At 41.7% G+C, this 24900-nt stretch overlaps 1 protein-coding gene and 1 long non-coding RNA gene across 3 annotated transcripts in view; one reads left to right on the top strand and one right to left on the bottom strand.

Moving 5' to 3' along the window:
- Positions 1 to 23982, top strand: part of TXLNB (taxilin beta) — a 43299-nt gene extending 19317 nt beyond the window's left edge. For both annotated transcript variants that reach the window (XM_072035967.1, XM_005017749.6), the window contains 6 exons: positions 5698 to 5892; positions 7580 to 7699; positions 12886 to 12960; positions 17689 to 17781; positions 17989 to 18084; positions 19210 to 23982. In XM_072035967.1, coding sequence (XP_071892068.1) covers positions 5698 to 5892; positions 7580 to 7699; positions 12886 to 12960; positions 17689 to 17781; positions 17989 to 18084; positions 19210 to 20001 — 1371 coding nt within the window. In that variant the 3' untranslated portion in view covers positions 20002 to 23982. The remainder of the gene's footprint in view (positions 1 to 5697; positions 5893 to 7579; positions 7700 to 12885; positions 12961 to 17688; positions 17782 to 17988; positions 18085 to 19209) is intronic.
- On the bottom strand, positions 3450 to 13956 carry LOC119716308 (uncharacterized). The gene is made up of 3 exons (XR_005264136.2): positions 13637 to 13956; positions 7955 to 8040; positions 3450 to 3824 (listed from the first exon to the last, which is right to left on the bottom strand). It is a non-coding gene; the product is annotated as an uncharacterized lncRNA (long non-coding RNA).
- Positions 23983 to 24900: the final 918 nt, after the last annotated feature.

The raw sequence follows: 24900 nt of genomic DNA on the forward strand, positions 1-24900 counted from the left end.
AAATACGAAATTTATAATCTGGTTATGGTTCTTGAAAAGTTCTAGGTTCAAGATATATGTTTCTGTTGTGATCTTTCTTTATACTTTTGAAAATATGTTAGTGAAAGTAGTGTTATACAAAAAGCCTCTCTCTGCTTGCTCTATTCAAAATCCTTTATGGAGGTACAGTTACAAGTAGAATAAAACATATGAATTCTTAGCAAAAACCTCACCCGATATAACCTCTATTAACTGTAATAGTTTTTCATTCACTTTCACCAGCTCAGGAGTGGGCGTTCAAGGGCTAGCCTTAACTTTTACTATATGTTGATTAGAATATATCTGTTAAAGGAAAGAGCCTTGTCTAAACACAAACTATGCATGAGTAGGTGTAAAGTAGTTTAACAGACAGGAAGCATATCTCCGTGTGCTCAGTTACAGTAGCTCAAAACTGTCAGTGTCAAATAAATTCTTGCCTATCATTTGTAGCAAACCTGGTGTATATTAAGCTATGTCTCAGTATCGATCCACACTGATGTACCAGACCATCTCTGGCAAAATCTCTCAGCAAAAATACAAACCAATTTTAAAGTGATTTAAGACTACAGCTCTCTGTATAGACTTAACTGAGTTTTCTAAAGCAATCAAATCATATGCCCGTCAGTGGAAAAAGGTATAGGGAAAAACTAATTATATTCAGAAAACATATCTGAAACAGGTTTTGTTGAATGATCTCCCAGCTATCATATGCTTATTAATCCCACTAGTAGAGAATAACAGTTTTTCTTTCTCTTTGCATACAAATAATTTGCCATGCATTTCATCTTTACATTTAGGAAAGTCTCTTTCCAACATCTTCCCACTTGTTGGGCTGCAGCTTTGCAACTAAGTCCCTTAAATAAAATCATCAATTCTTCATTCAGTTCTGATTTTTTTCCCTTGTACTTAAGCCAGGGGAGCCAGGAAAGGTACCTAAGCTGATATTTCAGTTTAGGAAGAAGTGCTTGAATTTTGGGCATTTCTTTCTAAGAAGCTGGAGAACCTTTAAGAAACACTGAATACTGGCTTTCCTCTGTTTCTTGTGTCTTCAGCATTAAAAAAAAAAAAAAAGAAAAAAAAAAAGTAAAAACAGTATAACAAACATATTTGCAGAATGGATTAAGAATAAATTAATAAACAAAGACATTCATTTGGTTTTGTCTCTCTAACAATTTTACCACAATTGTTGGAATATCTGTCTTTAAGCTTTAGCTTCTGGAGATCTGTGAATATCCAGAATCTCATCTGTTTATTTAAATGAGTGTAATTTTCTTTTGCTTATGACTGTATTGAGTGGGCTCAAAACAGGGCTATTGTGTGTTATTTTTAAAAACCCATGCTTAAGGAATTTTTATTTTGGCTTTATCAGGACAGAGAAGCTGATTCATATTTTTTTTTTAACATTTGGAATTAGCTTTTCTGATTATGTTCCAAAGGAATAGAAAATAAAAATTGGTGGAGATTGTGTCATTTTAAGAGCAAAGGAGAAGCCTGGCCTATCCAGATCACGAATATCCTCTGACTTGCCATGTGGTACATTATATGCACATCATGTCATGTAAATGTCGTCTTCACTCATCTGGTGTGTGGAACTCCCATTAATTGGAGATTGGTGCAGCCAAGTGGTGATGAATATGCAATGCGGAGCTGTGCTGAAAATCCACAGTGCAGATCAGAGAAGAGAATTTCTGGTTAGTATTAGATACTGGCCTCAAAATTTCACTTACTTACAGTCCAGCTATTCAGATTATTTCCTCGCAGTTACAGCTCACAGCAGAAAACAGATGTTTAATTCTCCCTCCAAGAAAAGCAAAATAAATGTTCGTGAAGTAACAACATATTCCCACTGCAGTGGAGAATAGCTCTGCTAAGAGCAATAGCATCTCATTTCTCTGCATTGTGTTAGTGTTCTGCCAATTAGCTGACAGTCTGGTGGCTACTTAGTGTCTTGTAGTCACATAACTCAGGTCCCTTGTCCTTCCTGCTACCAGCATTAAGCAGTGACTTTCATACAAATGTCACAACAATCAACAGTTTTGATTATGGGCTCGGCTCCAAACTGCAGACCTAAGGCTCAGACCATGCTGCCTGAGAGTGGGGAGAGCAGTTCACTGAAAATGAGGAGTCTGCACTCACATCATCTCTGCTGATACAGCTTCAGCAGGCTAACAGTTGTCTTGATTTGCCCTAGAGAGAGATGAGGACCAGAGATAACATTGCCCTTCTATTTGCAAATTATTTCACATTCCAGTGTTAAATCCCAAAATGCAAAAATATCCTTGCCTTAATTTTACAAGGTTTTGTTCAATGCATTTTTACATTGTTAGCAGTAAAACACATGAGAGTGATAGCAGTGCAGGAGCAGGGTGGATACAGAGCACAAAGATTAAGAAAGGGCAGAGGGAAAGAAACAATAGTTAGTGGCTGGAAATAGTCTTCTGCAACCAGAAATCTAAAAAGAATTTACAATGCTTTCCCCCTTTACCCCCTCCCCCCCCCCCCCCCCCCCACACACACACTAAAACTGAATGCTTAATTTAAAACTGTTAAAAGAAATAAACAGAGAGTTCAGGAGTGTGGTTCACACATTATGAATTCACTGTGGTGATGCTGAGAAGTCACCACCCCAAATGCTCTCATCTCTGCTCCCTACAACCAAGCAGGGCAGGAGCTCCGGACTGTGTGCAGCTAATGCAGCTGTGGCAGAAATAACACTGGATGGAGGGCAGTCTTCTATCTTCCATCAGGGGACAACCTTACTTTTACAAGGATTTTACTTTGCAGTATGTATGGAGTCTTGAAATGGGAAGGACTAAGGAACCTACTGGAAAAAGAAAAAAAAAAGGCGGGGGGGGGGCAGGTCTAAAGAAACAGATGTGGCTTTGTGACAATAAAATCTGTGTGATGCTGATGACTTGGGGTCTGTCAGTGTGAGGTGTGTGAAGGGGAGCTGGCAGGAGAGCAGGGCTGCATGGGCATCCAGACCCCTCCCTGGCTCCGGTGCAACCTCAGCCTTCAGCTTTCACAGCTAGTAAAGGCTCAGTGGTAGACACCTCCACCACTCATCACTATTCCCATGGTATTTTCAGTACTGCTGACAAACCCCTGAAGCTGAACCTGTATTACTTCAGGCCCAGGCAACAGCCTAGCATCAGATGGGAGCAGCAGCATCACAGGCAGCTCCGTGGTACGGCACAGCATCAGGCACAGAGGTACAGGGTACAGGTCCCTTGGTACAGGGACTCTGAGGAACTCACCAGGGCACACCCCAGCCCACATAGGCTTGTTCTGCAAAGGAGACGAGGTCAAGAGAAATTTGCTGCCCAGCAACAAAATGCAGCTTCATTCTCAGCATTTATAACCATGAACATTTGTATTCTCTCTGTTCTCTGTATAATTATTCTACTCAGAAAAAAAAAAAAAAAAAAAAAAAAAAAAAAAGATGAGCAGAAAATAAGATCCTCTGCGTAACACATGCACTTTTCTTTTTCTAAATATTTGCATGATTGCTACTCTCAGGATGTCTCATTTCACCTTGTAACAGAGCCGTTCAGTATGACTTATGTGCAAGACACCATTTTTTTATTTTATATTCAGATGGATTTATTACTCCAGTGAGCTTTAAATCACAGCAGTGACACTGTGTTATAACACTGTTTGGTCCATTGAAACAATGAAGTATCTTGGGGGAAGGGAGTTTTGAAGCCATAGGAATAAGACTCCAAACATGTTCAGTTTTTCACTCTTGTATTTGACTACTTGAAGTGGAGGCACCTGGTCAGTCTTCTCCCTGCTCAGAGCTGTACCTATGCAATGGAGAAGAAAGAGCCATGAGCAGTTTTTTTAACAGTGTATTAAAGGTAAAATGGAGTTCTGACTAAACCCATCAAGGAATTCAAGTTCAATTTGGCAGTTTCAAACAAGAATAAAAGTTTCAAACAAGATTAAAAAGGATGACATATAGATATATATACAAATATATTTCTGGGAATGCTAAAACTGTTGTTTTAAAACACTTTCTAAGTAGCATTTTAAACTCTCTATTTTGGAAGAGCATTTCTGTTCTAAAATCATCCTTGAAAGAGTTAAACAAAAAGAAACTACAAACAGAACAGAGCTCAAATTCTCGTCAAGTAAAATATTTCAGGATAACTCAAAATCATTCTCACCAATTTCTAAAAATAAAAATTAGAGAATTTCTCTTTCATCTTGCTCCGTATTTTTTGTGTGTCCAATTTCCACCCCAGGTATTAAACCAGGACACCCCTCAGCCATTTTCCCAGCCCCCTCTGTCGTTCTTTCCTCCCCTTAAGAGTTTTGTGCTCACACTTTGTTTTACACTGTTAGTGAACACACATGCATGTTCTTTTGTAAAATTCAGAGTACAACTGGGTTTTATAGTGATTTCTGTCCACTACCATACTATTATCACACATAGCTCCAACAGTTTCCTCCTGTCATCCAAAGCACTGTCATCTTTATTGCTTCCTGGCAGCAAAAGGACAAACGTCCTCTACCTTGAGTAGGGAGTTTTTCAAGATCAGTCTTGTGATTTGCATGTTAAGCAGAAATTGGGTCACTTGGTATTCAACTTACTTTAAGAGCAGGACCTGAACCAACACCTTTTATGTCACATTTGTGATATAAATTATACTTCATTAGAGTCAGTGAAAGCCTTCTTCAGATCTATTTACAGAAAATATTCATATGTAGCGTTATCAGAGATTTTTATGTAAATGACTACACCAATTGAAACCTTATTAGAGTATACCATTTGCATGCTGTGGAGAGATTTCTTAAAATGGTTCTGGCATGATTTGTAATGACAGTAGATATTGTACTTGCCACTGCATATGAGGATTACATTCCTCAGAAGGGCACACTGCCCTGGAAGCAAACGGGTAAAAGGAAATAAAACTTGTGCACAGTTCTTCATTGAAAGCAAAGAATCTAGATTCTTTCCACATTCTCTTTTACATATAAAAAGAAATTCAAAACAGAATTTCAACCGTTGGTTAAAACATAATCCATCAATCTTTCTCCAAGACAAATTCTGATTCTCTACTTTGACTCTCTAAGAACTAGCCCACAAGCTTTCCTTGATTGCACCACCTAGTAAGTTCATCCCAATATCAGTGACACTTAGAAAGCAAGGGTGGGAAATGTGAGGAATGGGGAGGGATTCTACAGAAAATGAGGAATTCCTCTTAATAAATGGAAATACCAAATTCCTTAAATTTGATATGAGGGTTTCTAGTTAAATGGAGGCATTTTAAAGGGTGAATTCATAATTCAATCAAAAAGCATTTTGATAAAAGAGCTTTTGACTACTTCCACAAAATATCTTCCAAAGCAAAAGCTGTGCTACAGTATCATGAATTAAGACATGCATGAACGTCCCCTTTTCCAGGATCACTTTGATCTGAAACTCTGTTCTACATCCATCTTTATAAATGCAAATTCTTAGTTCTGTAATTTTTTCAAGACTGCTGTATAATTTGCTCTGTAAATTTAGAATCATGTCTAATGCTGGAGCACATGAAAGCAAGAAAATCTCCAAAGAGGAATGCAAAGATGTATAAACCCTTCAAAGAATAGCGTTATGCTACTCTGAAACAGTATCTTTTTGGAACTGCTTGTTATGCATCTTACACTACTGCCTTCTCTCCCATTTAACAGGAGGAAACGATTCAGAGGGCACGGGAGGAAGATGAGAAGAGGAAAGAAATTACTAATCATTTCCAGGGCACGCTGAGTGAAATCCAGGCTCAGATCGAGCAGCAAAGCGAGAGGAACATGAAGCTCTGCCAGGAGAACACAGAGCTGGCAGAGAAGCTGAAAAGCATCATTGACCAGTATGAGCTGCGGGAAGAGGTGAGCGCAACACCCACGGAGACAGGCAGCAAACCCAGCTTCCCAGGGGAAAGCAGAACGCATTGCCAACCTGTTCCCCTACATGATATCGCTTGGGTATCTCATGGGCGACTTCCACTGTGCTTTGCAGTCTGATTGGGACTATGCATGCAATGAGCCAGTGGGATCCCATATGGCGAACGTGGGTGAAGAGTTGTCCAGACCGGCATCCTGCCTGCAGCACCCACAGCATCTTTGCCTATGATGGGTGGGAAGAGGGATGAATGTGCCCAAGCAGCAGGGTACCTGCTAAGCTGCACCCCAGCCCACTCACAGCTTCCCCAAGACCCCCCAAGTCCCCACTGAGCACCATCTTTTTGCAGTCTGGTCCACTGGTATGCCAGATGCACTTCTAATTCCCCAAGACTCAGGTTGATGAGAAGAGTCCTGGTTTGAATGCTTCCACTCTTCCTAGAAGCAGAAAACTAATAACGAAAGAGAGTGAGGGGCCCTTTGCTTTGGAATATATTCTTCTTTGCAGGAACAACATTTACCATAAAAACTAGCAGATAACACACGGATGAAAAATTGCATTAAATGTAAATATTAGAGTAGGTCAGATAATTTTGACACCAAAAAACAAAACAAAACAAAACAAAACAAAAAATCCTCTGTAAAAGTCCCAAGCTACTATTTTTGTTTTGATTTTATGAAAATGCTAACACATATCACAGTGGGTCTTTTTATTGTTTCTAAATGTGTTGATTGTGAGTCTCAGTGCAACCAGACAACATTATCATGCTGAATAAAACATAAGTAACCTGTCTTTACAGTCTGGAATGCCCGATACAATACACTCATTTCTAAATCTGTTGCATCTTGTATGAAGCCTTATGTTGAACGAAGGGAATGTACATTCCTGTCTTGTGGTTTCTATAAAAGGAAAATGTAAAGCAGAGGGATGTGCTCAGAATATTTAGTCTTATTTAAATGCAGCACAAGTTAGGAGGGCTATCAGCAACACTTACCTCCTGAAGGTCACCATGGAGCCAGAAGTTTTACAGGCCACAGGAGACCTATGGTTCATCAGGTCTGATCTCTTCCACATCCCCACGCACCCACTTTATCCAAGCCCTCCGAACCCACATTATGCATGTGAGGACAGAGCAAATGGGATGTACAGGGCATGTGTTTACAGAGAGGGCAGTAGGAGATGTGCATACACTCCCAAGTACTGCAGGTGCAATGTGTCTACACATTTATCTGCACGGTGACTTAGATCGACTGGCCCCTTAGCAGCTCCAAAAAAGTCCATTCCTTGCATGTTTATTATTGATGGCCAATTATTTTATCTTTAATCATATTGAAATATATTGATGACTTTATATTTACTTTATATTTAGATCATAAAACTGGCAAAGATGCTGAGGCTTTTCTTTCTCTCTCTCTCTTCCCCCCCCCCTCCTTTTTTTTTTTAGTTACAAATCAAAATAGATCATGTAAACACATTTCCCTTCCTATGCAAATTCTGGCACAGTTTTTTCTTATCAGCACCACAGCTTTTTTGTAACTGCAGTGGGTTGGGAGTCTTCCTGTTTTGCAATATTTTTGTCTTGTCTTGTTCCGGTAGATATCTGTACATGCGTGAGCACGAAGGTCTGTGTACATAACTAAGCCCGCACATTCAGCAGAATTTATTTTCTTACAGCACCTTGATAAAATATTCAAGCACAGGGAACTTCAACAGAAATTGGTGGATGCCAAGTTGGAACAGTCTCAGGAAATGATGAAGGAAGCAGAGGAGCGACACCAGAAAGAAAAGGAATATGTAACTATCTCGCTAACTTGTCTTTTATCTAGCTTCAGGCCAAAAAGAGCCCTGCATGATATTCCACTAATGTGTCGGTTCTTCAGGTCAAAGCTGTGACACAGTAGTAGAGAAACACAAGAGAAGTTTTTAATGCTATTGTTAGTGCTTGATGTAAAAGAACAGCCTCTGAAAGACTGCTTTCAGCAGTGTTTACAGCCTTTGAAACAAACTGTGAGCAGCAGGTTAGAGCACAGTCTGCTCCAGCTAACTCACCGCTACTGCACAGTTGATTCATCACGATGTTGTGTCAGATGATGCCATTAGTTTCCAAACGGCTCTGATATCGGATGCTCCAGCTCCTCACATGGCAAATGAGCACATTTAAACAAGAACAAGAAGAACAAGGACATGTGATTAAATCAGCAGAAGGCTGGTACCCACCCCAGACTCAGCCTCCCCAGACGCCCTCCTGTGGGTCTGGTTTTGCCAATGGAAGAGACCACGGGAGCATCAGGGCCCCCTTCTCTCCTGCAGAGGCTCCCTCCCCACATTGGTCTGTCCAGTAGAGCCCAGGTTCATTTCACAGACTCATTTGCTGCTCCTCCCTGCCTGGTGGAGGGACACCTCTGGTAGGGGAACAGCAAAGAGCAGCTCTAGGCAGGATGTCCCCACAGGCACAGCTGGAACAGGGGGAGGACACCCCTCCCTGGCCTCACATGTCTTGTGCCTGAGGCAGACCAAAACTCACTTCCTCAGGCTGCCTGGTATTTTCACAGTAATTCTAACATCTACCAGCGTTCATCACTGGCACCCAGATCATTTTCTCTGTGGTGGCAGCAGCTGAGGCTAAGTACAGGGGAGCATCAGGCTCTCAGCAGCTTGAGGAAACCTTTAGTCCTTTCCAGTCCTGTAGCTAGCTCAGGAGCTGCATTAGAGAGCTCTGAAGGAATATGTATTTCTTTTTTGTCAGAAAAGAGATACATTAGTAGAAGCATAGCCAAAATGCCGTAAAATGTGGATGAAACTGTGGGGCTCTAAGCCCTGTGGACAGCACACAAGGGAAACATAGCAAACACCTCTCACCAAAAGTTGTTCATAAGAGATTTTATCCTCTTTCTCTGCACTGATCTTGTGGCTGGGACACCCACTCCTGCTCAAACTCTACTGCCAGCTAACAAACTGAGGGGGAAGAGGAGCTGGGACTTCTCCAGGTGCACATACACGTCTCTGCATGACAATGTATGGTCCAGCTGAGTGCCCTTTCACTGTGGGGTCTATTTAAAGCCAAAGTCCAAAATTTAATCCATGACAGTTCATCCTAAGCAGGTTCAAACCCCAGGGAACATTTCTAAGAAATCCTTCAAAATGACAAGGCAAAGTTGGGCTTACTTTACTACTGTCACTATGAGTTTTGCTATATTTTCAAATATTGAAAAAATAAAATAAAATCCAAAAGACAGCGTGACCTTGTGGAAAGTTCACAAACACAGCCTTGTACCAATGACCATTCTTGCAGTGCCTCAGATAATATGAGCTTTGCTGCTGTCTGCTACAGTGCCTGGCCCTGATTGTAGCCAAATCTTCCCTCTGCATTTTATTCATCTACATTTGGGAGTGGGAGATTTCCTTTGTGGCTTTGCTGAATGTATGACTAGCACCTATGAAATAACAGGTTCGAAAACAAGATACAAAGACTTTAAGTAGTGGGTGTATAATTATACGCACTGTGTTCAAAGATTTTTTTTTCATACTTTCCAAGCTAATGCTCAAAACTCTGCCTTTGAGGTAGCTTGGTGATATATTACTAACATCACCTCAGAGCAAGGTAGCTTTAGCTGGAAAACTTAAGTGACTGGCCAAAAGCCATGCCATGAGACAAGGCGTGACCAGTATGTCAAAATTCATCACAGGTAGCCCAGCACTGAGAGCTAGCCTACACATTCACCCCCTCAGTCATACTGCTGAGCTCTTACTCCCACCCACCCAGCTATCATGTGGGGGAATGTGTGTGTATATATATATATATATATATATATATATATATATATATATATATGAAATTAAGGTGTTTTTGACTGAGTCCTTTCATTAGCTTGCTCTCTCTCCAGCTCAAATGTGCAGTCAGAGCCTTGCTGCACTCCAGCATCCTGTACATAGCAGTTCTCTACATACCTTTTTTTTTGACATCCTTCTGCATCAGTTTGCTGCAAGACTTTGCAAATATCTTTAAATGAGAATTTTTATACTGTTTTATCAATTTGATTGCTCCTTGGAGGCTCACTTTGATGTTTTTCTGTGCAGTTCTTCCATGTAGGAATCTTTGCTCTTATAAAAAATTCCTTTACCTCAGTAAGGGAGAGATGTCCTCTCCTGCAGCCTCTGCATATCACAGCTCAACAGGCAGATTGACTCATTCTCATACAATTCATTCTTCACATGCAACAAGAATGTGATTCCCTGAGTAAGCAGCAATCATTTGTTTTGCTGTGTGGCCTTCCCAAATGGTCAGCCTGACCTAAAGATGCAGTTTTAGTATCATCCCATTACTGGTCAGCACTACCTGGGACTTCCTTGACATACAAGACATTTTCAGCACTTGTAAAGCAAACTTTGTTTTGCAACTAACTGCAGTTTAAAGCATCTGTGGCCTTCAAGTGTGTGACTGGAAGGCAATGATCAGATTTCTACATAATCGGAATTGTGCAAAATCTGGCACCAACAAAAAAGGGAAACCTAATTTTCACTAAACCAGCCCCTAGGTCCATGACATTAAATGAGAATGTGTGTTCTTGGGGACTGGCTCTTTCAGACCAGAGCATGATGTGACTGCCTGAGTCTCCAGCAGCTATCGTAGCTCTAATGATATAGTCTAACAACACCAGGCTTTGTAGAAGTTCTGTTTTGTAAACACCACATGCAGTATTTAATCATTTCTTTATACTTCAGCCTCCTTGTTACCACTTCATAGCCAATTAATAAATGTGTCAGTTCTCCTGGTGCAGATTCTCTCAGCTTGCTGTTTGTAGATGACCCCAAGCTGCATAAGAGTGCACATTAATTTGAGCAAACCTCTCTGTGGCTTGCTTCCCTTACAGAAGAGTTTATTAACTCTTGGATTTTAACTAGCTACAGAAGCTATGTGGGTCAATAGTGGAGAAGAAATATTTCATTAGTAGGCAAAAGAAGCAACTTTGCTTTCTCTGCCCATCTCACATCTATCATACTGTGGCAGAAGACATGGCAGGGGAGACAAGACCTCTTCATTATCCCAGGCACACAAGATAAGAAGGTAACCCTAGACAAGATTTAAGGAATACAAATAAAAGCCCAGTTCTTGGAAGCAATGAATATCCTGGAGACTGGGTAGGTCTGAAGAGCTTCAAAGAATTTTCCAATAAACATTCGACCCAGACACCCTATAAATCCTCAAATGAAAATAAATTTAAAAAAAGAAATCACCAAGTAGATATCACAGAAACCTGAAACTTAAAAATACAGATTTCATTCAAACTTTAAAAAATATTTTTATGTGCAAGGAACATCCTCCCAGGAAAACAAATGCTGAGACCCATTTAACCTAGGCCTCTTTCTATCACATCATTTTAATAGCTAGGACATGCTGACATGACCTATTTGAAATCTTTAAATTTTAGCCCACAAGATCTAAACTCAGAATTTGACTTACCTCAATTGAAACAAACATTAAATTAAATTCTTAAAAAATAATTAAGAGGCAAATATAAAACTAACAGCACATAGTATTTCTTCATACAATGCATGGGTAAGCTGCAAATCATTCTTATTCTCAAAATTGTGGATGCTAATAATTCAGTGGTTCTGAATCAAAAGGCCAAATGGATGGAGAAAATGTATCTTTTAGAGCTTACATATTTATATGTATATATATGCAACAAGTGTAATTCAGTTTCTGTGCCACAAATAGCTGGAGAAGGAGAGAAGTCATTATATTGTTTAATCAGCATTTATAGCATACATCCTCAGCCCTTTTGCTAGGTGACATTCAAGTAGTTTGCATGTGTTATTTCTAACTAAATATTTAGGATCAAGGTTTTTACTAGGCTCAAACACATTTTCTGCATGTGGTTCTACTCACCTTTCCCTTCCAGTATGAGTGGGTTCTGTTGACTTATAAAGTAATTTTCAATATATTTTCAAAGCCCAACTGTGCCATTTTAAATGGTACAATTTAGTCCCACAGAAGAAAATCCTGTGGCAAATGAAATTGTTTATATTTCATTTCTCAAGCTATCATTAGCATTTTTTTTCCTGAAATACATTTAGCCTAACCAGTAAAAGTAACACTGTATACATGATTGTTAGGCACTAGAAGTTTCTTTAACCCTTCAATAAATGTTCCCTGGGTTCAAATAAACCAATTGTTAGAATAGTTTGTAAGTGCTGATTCCAAACTGCAACCTGTAGAAGTGTCTATACACCTTTTCCTACAATTCATTCACCCTCAGCTGAACCTCCAACGTGCAGTCTACACGTCCCAAGGTCATTTTGCTAATGCCTTGAAGTAGGGATAACATCTTCCCAGGAGCAGCCAGGGATGAAACTGCAATCAAACTCTTCTTGGGCTGCCTCCTTGATCTAAGTGAGGCATTTATCACCCTGAGCTGGGAGTTTCTGCTGATGGCATGTCAATGCAAATGGAGCTGTAAGATAACAGACACCAGAGCTTGATTTTGCATGACATTTACTGTGCATTCCCTTTCTGGAAGCTAGCAGATTTTTTGAGACATGCCTGACTTTGACCACATCTGTATGCTAAGTCTGGATCATTATTGCAAAAAGGAGTCTGCCATTCACAGGAGAGCTGAAATTTAGCCTGAGCCATGCTGAAATGACAATGCCAGAAGGTGTCATAACCACACTCTACAGGTCACATGAAGATATGATAAATACCATACTTCTTAGAGCATACTGTACTACACACTTCATTCCAAGCAGTTTTTAAACTAATATTCAGACATGTCTTTTCTAACAAAATGCCCCGTTCCTCTCCTGAGGATAGCAATAAATATTCGATCTTGCCTGTCGCCTCTTCCTACATTCATCTGAGAGTTAAATTATTCCTTACCAAGGTAGCAGCAACAGAAGCATATGTAGCTGGAGGCTGAGGATTTTCAGCTGAAAAAAACAGGGATCTAACAATTTTCTCTCTGTTGCCCAAAACACAGCTCCTGAACCAAGCTGCAGAATGGAAGCTCCAGGCCAAAATGTTAAAGGAACAAGAGACTGTCCTGCAGGCACAGGTGACGTAGGAGAGGTGATTGCATGGTGTGCCTTTGTTTGCCCACTTTTAGCCCATGAGACACATTTCAGGTAAAGTATACAAACTGTTTTCTGTGTATTCCTTCTAGTCTCATTTGACATCACACAGGCTACAGTGAAGGCAACAGGTTATTTTCAAGCTGACTCTAAGGCAATGTCCCATGCTGCAGATCATGTTGTGGTACTTATGAGTGTTTACAGTGCTAAACCACACAACAATGTGGGTGCCTTGGCTTGATTATTTACCAGAACTATCCTTCAGGCATGCTTCTAACCAGCAAAGCACGGAGGTACGAGCATATAATGGAACATATCTACCAAACGAGCTGATGTGCTATGCGCTTTTCTGGACGGGGGTGTGACAGCAGAGTTTTCATTAACTTTAGCTTGAACTTTGCATACAGAGGGTTTATACAAAGGAGCCTCTAGGCTTTCAGTACTTAGATTCTGAAACATTAAATAAAATAGTGTGACTTCCCCAAATTATATTAAAAGCCAGGCTGGAGCAAAAGACAGGCAATAGGTAGAAAAAAAGTTTCCCCCTACACTTTGAAAGCAATGCAGTAATTCAACCTTGAATACAAGTGAGAAAGCTAGGTGATATGACAGACTTTCACAACAAACCAAGACAGCACCAGTAGATTTTCTTGCACTTACAGAAACTGTCATGGATTCTTATCTTCATCTACATATCTGTGAAGATGGTCCCTCCCAGCAGAGTTTTGGGGCAGTCAGTCCTGCAGCCCCTCAGCTCCTCACCCATCAGCAAGTACTTTCAAAGCCCTTGCTCACAGTTCAGCATGCTGCTAAGTTGTTCAAGTTTAGCTCTTGTAGATAATCTAACTCCTACCTGTTGATCAGTCAAGATGGGCTAGTGTTAAAATGACAACCTGGAAATACGTTGTCCTTTACGTAGTGTTTCAAAGGCTAAGATAAGCAGGTAGCACACCGAAGAATATCAGGTGAACTGCTGCTGACACCAGTTGGACAGGTTCTGCAATCAAACCTCAAAGGCCTCTGTCTGAGTCAGTCCCAAACACAGTCCCAATTTTCTCAGAGTGGTTTTAATTAAACTTTTATGGTCAACTAAAAAGAGTTTTGCATGCAGGCAGACCTCTGTAGCCATTTTAATGAAGGTGAACATATTGATAAAAAACAGTATATTAAGCATACATTTGAAATGGTAAAATTGTTTTTAGAAAAATCCAGTCAAACAAGTGTGCAAAGGCGTTGATAATACATGTGCCCCTTGAAGACCTGTTTAGATGAAAATTAAGGGGTTCATTTGCTGAAATGAAACATGCAGTTAGGTGTTCTGTTCACACATGCACACTGTCACTTACACAGCAGCCTCCATGTGGAATTACTGGGAATAATAACAATAATTAGCATTATTTACAGCCTGGCAGCACCAAAGGGCCTCCCACACGGACCAGACACCATTGTGCAAGGTGCTGTACAGGTGCAGAACAGAAAAAGCACAAAGAGCTCCTTGATGCAAACAGCATGAAACAACCAATAGAGAAATGACTGCATGGACTTTATGAGAAGATCCTTGTCAATGAGGCAATTAGAAGCCCTAATATAGCCCTTGCTGCCTGCTGTGCTGAGTGAGATAACAGTCCAGCGTAGAGGAGGTGATGGAACACCCGTGCTTCCTTGAGCTGAAGGGAACCTGAGGACAACAGCTTCATGCAGTCCTGTCTCTGGTCAGCACAACATGTTTGAGACAGCCAAATCCAGCCCTCCAAATGGTTGCAGGGCATTGGCGCCAGCTCAGGGAATACACCCAAACTGTGGTGGCACCTCCCAGAAGATGCACACCCTCCCCAGGAACATTGCTTATGTGGACTTCTTTAGCATCATGTTTTGAAACAAGGCAAGACGATAAAAGTCAGCCAAGGCCTTCCAGTTTTAGTAGCCAGCATAACACAACTACAGGACTATGTCAGCTGAGAGGAACGTGAAGGAGATGAAGGGGAGCCCTCACTGTAGCAACATACCAGGGTCAGCCTCAGAGCATGGAAATGTGCAAACACCACCATTTCCTGAAGCCGTGTGCTCACCAGCTGTCCCTTGCAGCAGTGCTCCCTCTGCTCTGCCCACGAACCTCACAGAAAGGCTGGAGGGGTCCTCATCCGCTGCTTGGCCCTTGTCTTCCAGACCATGGAGCGTGAGCGCACGCTCCTGTAAGAGACAGCTCCCTTGGCCTGCTCCCAGCCACTGTAAAAACATTCATTCATTTATTATTCAAATTTAAAGTGCAGCAGCTATTCTTTGTGCCCTGGTACTGCCTAGGGCCCCAGCTGAGATCAGAGCTGGCCCTGTTCAAACCTGACAGTTTTTTTTTTAATCTAATTAAACAATAGGTGAAAGGTGGGAGGGAAAAGCAGAGACAGAACTGAGGTGAGCTTTTTCAAGACAAGGGCTCTGGGCTGCCTCCCACCCCAGGTCCATCACCTCACACCAGGCATTACTCTATAGGGACAGCCAGTCTGCTGAAAATGGCCTGCTTGGTATCAGGTCCCACCCAGGCTGCTAAAGTAAATGTCTCCGAGTTTCTGTTAATGCACATGTCCCAGCTCTGGCTACAGCCTCATATAAATACTCAGGGGTACGCTGTATGTCAGAAAGCTCCATTTTCTGCAGCGCAGAGCTCGGCAGTGATTAACCTCCCATGCATTTACACAACTTGGCAGGGAAGGGCTGCAGCCAGGGAGCATTCACAGCCACCGAGACCCTAATTGCCCAGTTTAAGCTTAGCTTGGGCATATCCACGCAACACTGCAATTATGGCAATGACGTGTTCCCAGGGGCACTGTAACAGCTAACCAGAATGAACATAAATCATAACATAACTATATCCAGTCTGAAAATCAGAACTAAGCCTACCCCATTATTAGCAGCACTTTCTACATCCTCTTTTCTTCAGTAACTGAACAGTAGTGCCAGGGGAGGTGTGTGTTGGCTGGCACCACAGGAAATAAAGCTCCCAGTTAATCTTTTCATCAGCTCCCCCTGGGTGGCAGCTCCCTGGCTGCTTGGAGTCCCCATCTCCTCTGCGCCCACCCTGTCCCAGGCAGTGTGTGCCATGCCAGTTTCACCATCTCTAATGAGAGTTGTCAGGCTGGACAGATGAACTGTCCGATCACCTCAGCATTGCTGGGCATGCCTGGGAACCAGGATGAAGTGTCTGAGCTGGGACTGGTCGTCTTCTTTTCAGAAAAGCCGACATGTACTTTATATAGCATCCTGCATGGTTTTGGAGCTTTGAGAGTACTTTGAAAAAATAGTCTCAGATCTTCAGAACAGATTTTTCAAAAACATCCACAGATTTTAGATAGAAGAACATGTAAGTATGGTTTACTGACAAAATGCAGCCACAGATGAATTTTCACATGGCTACCAGAGGCAAACTGATAAGCAAAATACAGACCCCTACTAGTCTTAAATGCTGGCACATCGCAAACAAAAGACTTTTTTTTTTTCTTTTTTTTTTCTTTTTTTTTTTTTTTTTTTCTTCTGGTCTGCTTTATGAAGTGAATTGAAGCTGGCGGAAGAGGTTGCCAGGAAATTATTTTCTCCACCTTTGCTGGCCTTGCCTGCAGCTGGAGCACACACGCAGGCTGCAAAGCAGAGCTGACAGGGTGCCCTCCCGGCTCTCCCGTGTCATGGTGCTGGGATGCAGGTCGGCAGCACCCAGAGCAGGATCATGGTGGCATGATGCCAAGGTGGGCTTCACTCAGCAGCAGGGCTGACCCCATGTCAGATAACATAGGAGGAGAGCAGAGATGCTTTCCTTCTGAGGTCGTGTCCAGTGAAGCATCAAGCGCTGCCTGATGCCACTGCTGTCTATGACTTGTTCCGCAAGTGGGGACTGGAAAGATGAGAGAGGGGAAACCGTGGCTGCAACATGATGCAGGGATGCCTCACCCCTAGATTGTTCAGATGTCAGCAGCAGCGTAGCTAGGCTGGCACATAGCTCCCAGCCTGGTTTGTCAGGTAATCGAGATGCTGGGTGAACAGGTGGATAAGCAGGGCTTAATGTTAGCTCGGGCACAGCTCTGACTCTTACCTGGAGCTAACCCCACTGCCTGGTCCTGCACAGCATCAGTGGTCAGAACAGCTCAGGATAGTCCCTGCCCATGTTCCAGTAGCCCAGTGCACCCACAGAGATGGTTCAGTTATCACATTGTCTTTGATTCAGCAGGTCATCCTAGGAGTCTTCTCCTGCAGATCTCAGCCACAATTGCATATAGGGCTTGTGAGGAAAGCAAGGGAATGAAAATCCACTCAGATTTAATGCTGTCCTCCTGAAGTCTCCAAGGAGTTACTTAGGGAAATGTTTCCACTAGTCTCCACTTCTAGGAAAGTTTTTCATTTCTGGTCAACCTGCACAGGGGCACCACAGCTGCAAAATTCACATACAGCATGCATGATTACCAGGTCTTTTTAAAATCACTGGCCTGTGTCTTTCTATTCTTCCTCAGATTGTCTTTCTGCAACAGAGGCATCATAATAATTTGCCACCTTAAAAAGATACAGAGTTTTAGTTCACTTATGTTGTTGGTGCTTCATGGTCTCCAAACATTTACATGGCAAAAAACAACACCCCTTTTATTATCTAACAAAGCGAAGTATCATCATTCAGTTCACTGTTCTGGTGTCTCTGGAATCACTCTGTGTTTTTATTTTTCCCATTGATGTAGATCACTCTCTACTCTGAAAGGTTTGAAGAATTTCAGAAAACATTGACCAAAAGCAACGAAGTGTTTGCCACTTTCAAACAGGAGATGGAGAAAGTGAGTAGCTGCTCATATCTGAACTCTGTACTTGGCTCTCTCCTTTTAAATTTTGGTATTTCTCACTGCAATAATTTCATCTGGGATGAGGACATTTCTGCATATTTTGGAGAGCAGAGTTATGAGTACAGCCAAAGGGCTGCCCTAATTCCATTTGCAGTGTGGGATCCCTGTTGAGATTCAGCTTTTCTTCCTGATTCTATATAGATGACAAAGAAAATGAAGAAATTGGAAAAGGATACTGCTACATGGAAATCCAGGTTTGAGAACTGTAACAGAGCATTACTGGACATGATTGAAGAGGTGAGTGTTCTTTTTCTTCTCATGATGCACCCCTTCCACCATATAATGCTTTAACTGGGAAATGCAATGATCTGAAACTGCCAAAAGTCAATTTAAATCTGTTCTTGATTCTAAGAGTTGTTTTTTTTTTTTTTTTTTCCAAGCTACCTTGATAATAAGATGACTTTAAAGAGAAAGACAAAACTCACATCTGCTGAGACTTTTAGATTGTGCAGAAATATGCATTATGTCCATGAGAAACTGAATTATGTAACTGTGAATTTTAAGTGCTCTAAAAATGCATAACTGAACGCTGTAACAGAGAAGCAAATTGGCGTTAGTTCACTTCATGCTACTTTCTTTCTGCATAAGAGCATCCACCCAGGGAATTAACGTGCCCTAATGAACTTTACATTCACACCTTTCGTTAACTTCTGGTGTAGACAAACTCTAAGAGCCAAAGGCAAGCACTGTGGCTCATTGTAATTTGAAACATGCTCTCACAGAGGCGGTGCAGAGGAAATTAGTAAGCATGCTGGAACTCATTCAAATAAGATAAGAAGCTGCCTGAAGTTTCACTCCAGACTTACACTAAACTTGGGCCAGGTCTTGCTGGTTAGCCTGAAGCTCTTTACTGTATTTATTTTTATGGATTTTTTTGTATCTCTTGGTTCCTCACTGGGTGTAAAAGCAACAAAATACTCCTTTTCAGGCTACTACTCTCACAGAACCCAGAAGAAAAATATAATAAAAACGTAACACAACTTCTCCCCCCCCCCCCCCCCTTCCAAATTCACATCCAGTCCCACCAGAAACCCAGGTAGGCTTTTGGATGCATATCTATATGAACATATAGTATGTTCTTCCATCTGTACAGGTTATCAAAGGGTATTCCTTCAAACATTTTGGGATGAAATTGATCTAAATCTGTATGGAGAATTTTGATAAACTATAGTAATAGCGGGTGAATTTCCTCTTGCAGCCTCAGACCATAGTTATTGTAGAGCAATTAGTGAAAGCCAGCTATCTCAAAGAGTCCTGTGAGGGCTGCCTAGATCTCAAATTATTTTCTAATTGCCAATTCCACCAATGATTTGCATGCACACAAACTTAGCCCATGCCTTTGTCTAATGTCTTTGACCACAGAAAGCCATGAGGACCAAGGAATATGAGTGCTTTGTGCTGAAAATCCAGAGACTAGAGAACCTTTGCCGAGCTCTGCAGGAAGAAAGGAATGAGTTGTACAAAAAAATAAAACAAGCACAGTTCCCTGAAGAGGTGAATGGAAATGACATCTTAGAAGAAGAAGAAGATGATGCTGATACAAATCCTTCCTCCTCTGAGCAGGCAAGCATTGAGTTGCGTGCCACTGATGATAGCATGCTAAAGGAGCTGGCTGAGGCTTTCAGGGTGTCCCACAAGGTGGATGAGTCCCTCCCAAGCAACAGCAGCAACCCAGAGCCCCATGATGCTCAAACATGTAATGACATCTCAGAGCCAGAGCTCCCCTCTCATCTCACTCCATGGTCAGAGGCTGGGAATCTCCATGAGCAGCCCAGCACAAGCACATCAACACCTCCTGAGCATGTGCCAGCACCCACTGAAAATACAACACCCACCAAGAATGTGCCAAAGCCCACCAAAAACATGCCCACACTCCCAGAAAGGGTGCCAGCACCCACAGAAAGTGTGCCAATACCTCCCGAAACCATGCCAGTTCCCACTGGGAATGAGGCAAAACCCATTGAAAACATGCCAGCCACCCCTGAAAGCATGCCAACGCCCACTCAAAACATACCTGCTCCCCTTGGGAATATGCCAGCAACCACAACAAGTCCACCAAAAGCTGCAGAACGTATGGAAGACCTAGCAGAGCAGTCTGCCCAAGGTCAGCCTGCAGAGCAAACAGGGGATACAGACATGGAAGCGGTAGATTGAAGACACTGATGTGTTCAGGCCTGCCTTTCACAAACCACAGCTCTACTTTGTTCCCCAAGATTGGTATCTTTTTTTCTTTTTAAAGAAACAAAAAGTAGATGCTAAAGCACACTCATACATACCTGTGAGCGAACGTAAAGTGCTTCTCTTTGCTACCACTATCCTTTAATATTGAGTCTGCATATTTTGCTGTCCTTCATCTGCTTGAAGCATAATATTTTCTTAATGACAGGAAAATACAACAAAATTACAGTATCTTTTTTCTCAGGCATAATGAGTCATCTCATTCAGCAAAATAATTTTGAATTGTTGAAGTTTCATGTTTGAAAAGTCATTGCAATTCTCATACATATATTTAAAGTCTCAGAATTAATTGTATCTGTTCGGTTTGATGTTGCATAAAAGATGCCCTACTTGGAAATGTAGAGATCTCAATAAATGAGGGGAAAGAAATCTGTGATTGTAAAGTAAAATAGTGAAACCATCGATGTGGTCAGCCAGCTCCAAGGTGATGTGTAAAAGCAAAAGGGGAATTTTTGTAAGAGTAAACTACCACTCGGTGCTATGTGGACTCTCCAACCACAAACCCTTAGCCTTACTCTGGATTTGTTTTTTCTGATCAGTGCTCAAAAAGAGGTTTCATTACCAACAGAACAACAGGGGAATGAAAAATATATTTTCTATATTCTTCATAAAATGTCTGAAAACAACAGCAACTTCTGAACTGATGGCAATTCCAAAGATAGGGATAACAACCCTTCTCCTGCATTCAGCAGAAACTAGTTTTCTGGTTTGTTTTACCATTTGAGATTGCAGCTGCAACAGAGGGGTGCATGCCTCCTTCCAGCCAGCAAACAAGTTTGGAAGTTCAAAAGTTGCATGCAGATCCTGGAACTTAGGCCAGGGGCAGAAAAGGGAACCAAGCTACACAAGAAGGTACCAGGAGGTACTCCAGAAGAACCCCCTGTGGGCATGCTTCAGGAGAGTGTGATCACATCTTCCTCACAGCCACATGTTCAGTGAAACTTTCTTCTGGCCCTGCTGCATGTACTGATGCACCCAGGAGAAAGGCCTGTCACCCTGCCCAAGTAAATAAGAGAATAGGTACCATGAAAGCAGGAATCCCTCTTACCTTCGGGAGACCAGCTGCATTCCCATCCCCTCTCTTGTCTAACCAGCCCTTCCTATCTGCCTGCCAGCACACCATTAGCAAACAGTTTTGCCACCTTGTCAGAACTGCCAAGCCAGAAATGCTGATTCTGGCATCTAGAACAAGGGTGAGGAAGGAATCAGGTAAGAGAGTGCATGTACCAAGACAGCTGTACAGTCTCAAGCAAGAAGAGTAAGAAGGCTTTGGAGAAAAAGGTTAAAAAATCCTGCTGGCACATTTCTTGTTTCTCATCCCCTTCTTCTGAATTCAGTCTAAGTGTTTTGGATCCTGATCTGAACAGCTTAAGAACCTGAAAAGGGCAATTACATGGGATATCCATATGCTGGAAAGAGAAATGTTACAATCAAACAAAGACATGTTTAGAGATAAATCCCAAGGAGCCCCTGAAGAGAATCCCAAAGTTGCAATAGGGTTGAACCAAGAGAAAAGATGCCACTTTGGCAAAGCATGGGAGACAGTTCACAGAGTCCTTCCTGCACACCACCAAAAGCAAGGTTTGAATCTTTGCTTCCTGCCAACATGTGCCTGCACTGCTTGTCCAACCTTTTCAAGAGCTAACGCTTCAAGGGTACAGACCACGATTTGCAACTGTAGGTTGTTTCGATATGGCCTTACAAAGTAGCTATTTGGGCTACAGTTTAAAAATGTAGATGCCTTATGTCCAATACCAAGACTGGCAGGATTTATTTCATGTCTTTAATCACCTGAAAGTGGATTATTCAAGTCTTAGTTATCTTAAGCTCCTTTTATAAGTAATGGAGATGAATAGGCATCTTTTAAGGACAAGTCATCTTACGGTAAGACTGGCATCCAAGACAGAGGAAAGTGACTTTCTCTCTGAAGGTGCCATTTCTCTTCAATGATTCTAGGGCTAGCCTAAGACAACTAGATTAAATTAAAAATGATGATTATTAGGTGTCTAAAAAAGGCAAGAGGAATCTCACCAGACATTCAGCTTCAAGGCCCTAAGCAAATCATCCTCTGAAATGAAAGCCACTTGTGTGCCTGTGAAAACATTAACTTGTAACAAGTCTTTATCCTAAGACAGAAAACCATACTCACTTGATTTATTTACTTTAGTTTTTATTAACATAATTTTTTAGAAATCTAGTTTCAATTATAAGTTTTGTTTGGTTTTAGGGTGGCATTTAAAATTAATGCAATTTAAATAACTTTTTTTTTCTTTTCTTGGTCTTGTTTGATTCTGTTGCCATTGTGGTATTAGCCAGCATGTAGCCAACTTCTTTTTCTTTAAGTAGGCCCTTGGAATACCTTTAATTGTTGGAGTTTTCTGATACAGTCAAATATTCAATTACATAATAATAACGATCAACATGTCCTCATAACTTTAACTCGGTTCCATTTTACATTAATCATTACAGCCACGTCTTTAATTATATAATAGTTATCTCATACCTTCCAACTTCAGCAAGCAGGGAGGTGAGGATCCTACAGATAAAACCTTCCTACATAGTCATGATTGATTCTTACAGCCTCATCCCTCATGAATAATTACACAACCTTCTGGGAAAATCACTCCCACTCTATCCCTCCTTCTTCATTTGGGCCTTTTTTAATATTTGCATCTAAAATTGCACTCACATACTTGCAATTCTTATTACTCCATGATTCTCTACCCACATACCTGTTGCTTCTGCACTTTATCCCAGCAGTTTCCTCCTCGTACTCAATACTTACACACAACACTGAAAGCACAGGAGTTGCAATCTCCCTGCTTTCAGAACTTGGCCTCATGTTCACAAGAGATGGCAGAAAGAGTTGCAGGGGAGATTCTGGCTGACCCCAGGCTGGACGGAGCATTTACGGTCACACCAGGGGGGTGTTTTGTCTGTAATCTTGTGGTCTGTGGGAGGGAGCCTCCTCAGCAGGGAAAGCCTAGAAAATTTGGCCATGTTCATTATCTGTTGCATCAGACTGAAGTTTAAGCCAATATCACCATCACAGATTCCCATGCATGAATCCATTTTCTCAAATTCTTCTTCAATACTGACTGCCGGCCTCCTCTTGCTCTCTTCCTGTACTGGTGCCCTATACAAAAGCTGCCTCTGCATGGTAGCAGTGTCATCTTGAAAAACCTTTGGGATTGCAGCCAGTACAGCAGTTCTGCTGCACATCCCTTGGTTACCTCTGGACTCAAGACACGGAAACCCCAGCACCTTTCTGCAGTCACTTGAAGGCAGTAAGTAGCAGTGACACATGTAACTTCCCCATGGTTCATTCCTATCATCATTCTCCTACTGACATTGCCAGTCTCATCAATGCTGGTGCAGGCTGTGGTTCCTTCTCTTAGTCTTCCTTTTATTTCACATAATTTTTCCCATACCATCACGGATTTTTGGGGAGGAAAGGGTTATGATAGCTGTATCCTTCTGTATCCTTGCTAAAACCACCCATTGCTGCAGTGCTTCCAAACCACCCACGGCCTTTGATTTGCAAAAGCTGCAAACGAAGAAGCATAATATTTCCCTATTCTGCATGCCTGACCTTTGTCACCTCAAAAATTTAACAGCTCCACTGCTGAACATGTAAAACAACATTTTTCAACAACCCATAATTTATCCAAATGCGAGGGGATTTTCATGACGACAGCTAAAATCACATCCATGATGCTAACATGGCCCTCTCACCTAATTTCTGATCGCTGTGGCAGACCGCAGCAATGGTAACTCTCGTTGGCCAGAGATTAGTAAGAAACATTACAGCTCAGGAAAAATAGTTTTTAACTGTGGTCTCAGAAACAGCTTAACTTTTCCAACAAAAACTGAACAGAAGTAGACACAGGCACGGAAATATATGTAGACACAGGCACGGAAAGTTCAGATGACTGAACTTTAGCAACAGCATAGACAGCACAGAACAGGGATATATAATATAATATTATATGGGGCAATGTTTTCATAAGCTTCACTGTTAACAACATCTTTAAATTCACAGTCAATCAGACTGCAGCCAGACACAGATGATGCTCGTGCCACCTCTCTCTCTTCGCAATGAGCAGCGTTGCACTCATCAGTATGGCATTTAGGCTTTTTGCTCTGTTAGAGAATTACAACAGGACTCGTTTCTCTCCTGGGCCCACGGATTAACACTGCATTGCCATTCACACTAACCTTCAACCATTACCTCTGCTTAGCAAAGGGGCAAACAGAGGGAATGGAGGAGGCTGGACAAGGAAGTATGGAGGGCAGATGGAGAAAAGGTGTTTGCCACTCCTCTTGCCCTCAACAGCTTGCACTAACAGTTCACTGTGCAATGCTGTCTTGTCTACTGAGAAAAGACAGTGCATCGCTTTCAAAAAGGATGGAGGAGGAGAAAACAGCTATGTCAAACCTCTAGGAAGACCCAGAAATGTCACCAGCCAGCCCTGGGAGAAAGGCCAGAAAGATGCCAGGAAGCACACCGTTCACGTACAATTCTACACCAGCAAAGTAGCTTACTTTCTTAGTATATCTGATTGAAAATATTTTTATGCTTAAAAAGATAAATAAATCAGGAAGAGGCTTAACTGCAAGTCTGTCTCTGACAAAGTTATTAGGATTCAGCTTTGAGATGCAGATGAAACACTTGCAATCCAGCCTGAAATAAGGACAGCCTTAGAAAAACATGATATGCTCAGCATAAAAAAAGATTCTGGAGTTGGACTAAAATGTCACACCTTGCAGCCACGAGTCATGAGAAAAGGAAAAGATGAGGAAAATATCTCACAT

The sequence above is a fragment of the Anas platyrhynchos genome, chromosome 3, assembly GCF_047663525.1.
Source record: "Anas platyrhynchos isolate ZD024472 breed Pekin duck chromosome 3, IASCAAS_PekinDuck_T2T, whole genome shotgun sequence".
NCBI lineage: Eukaryota > Metazoa > Chordata > Aves > Anseriformes > Anatidae > Anas > Anas platyrhynchos.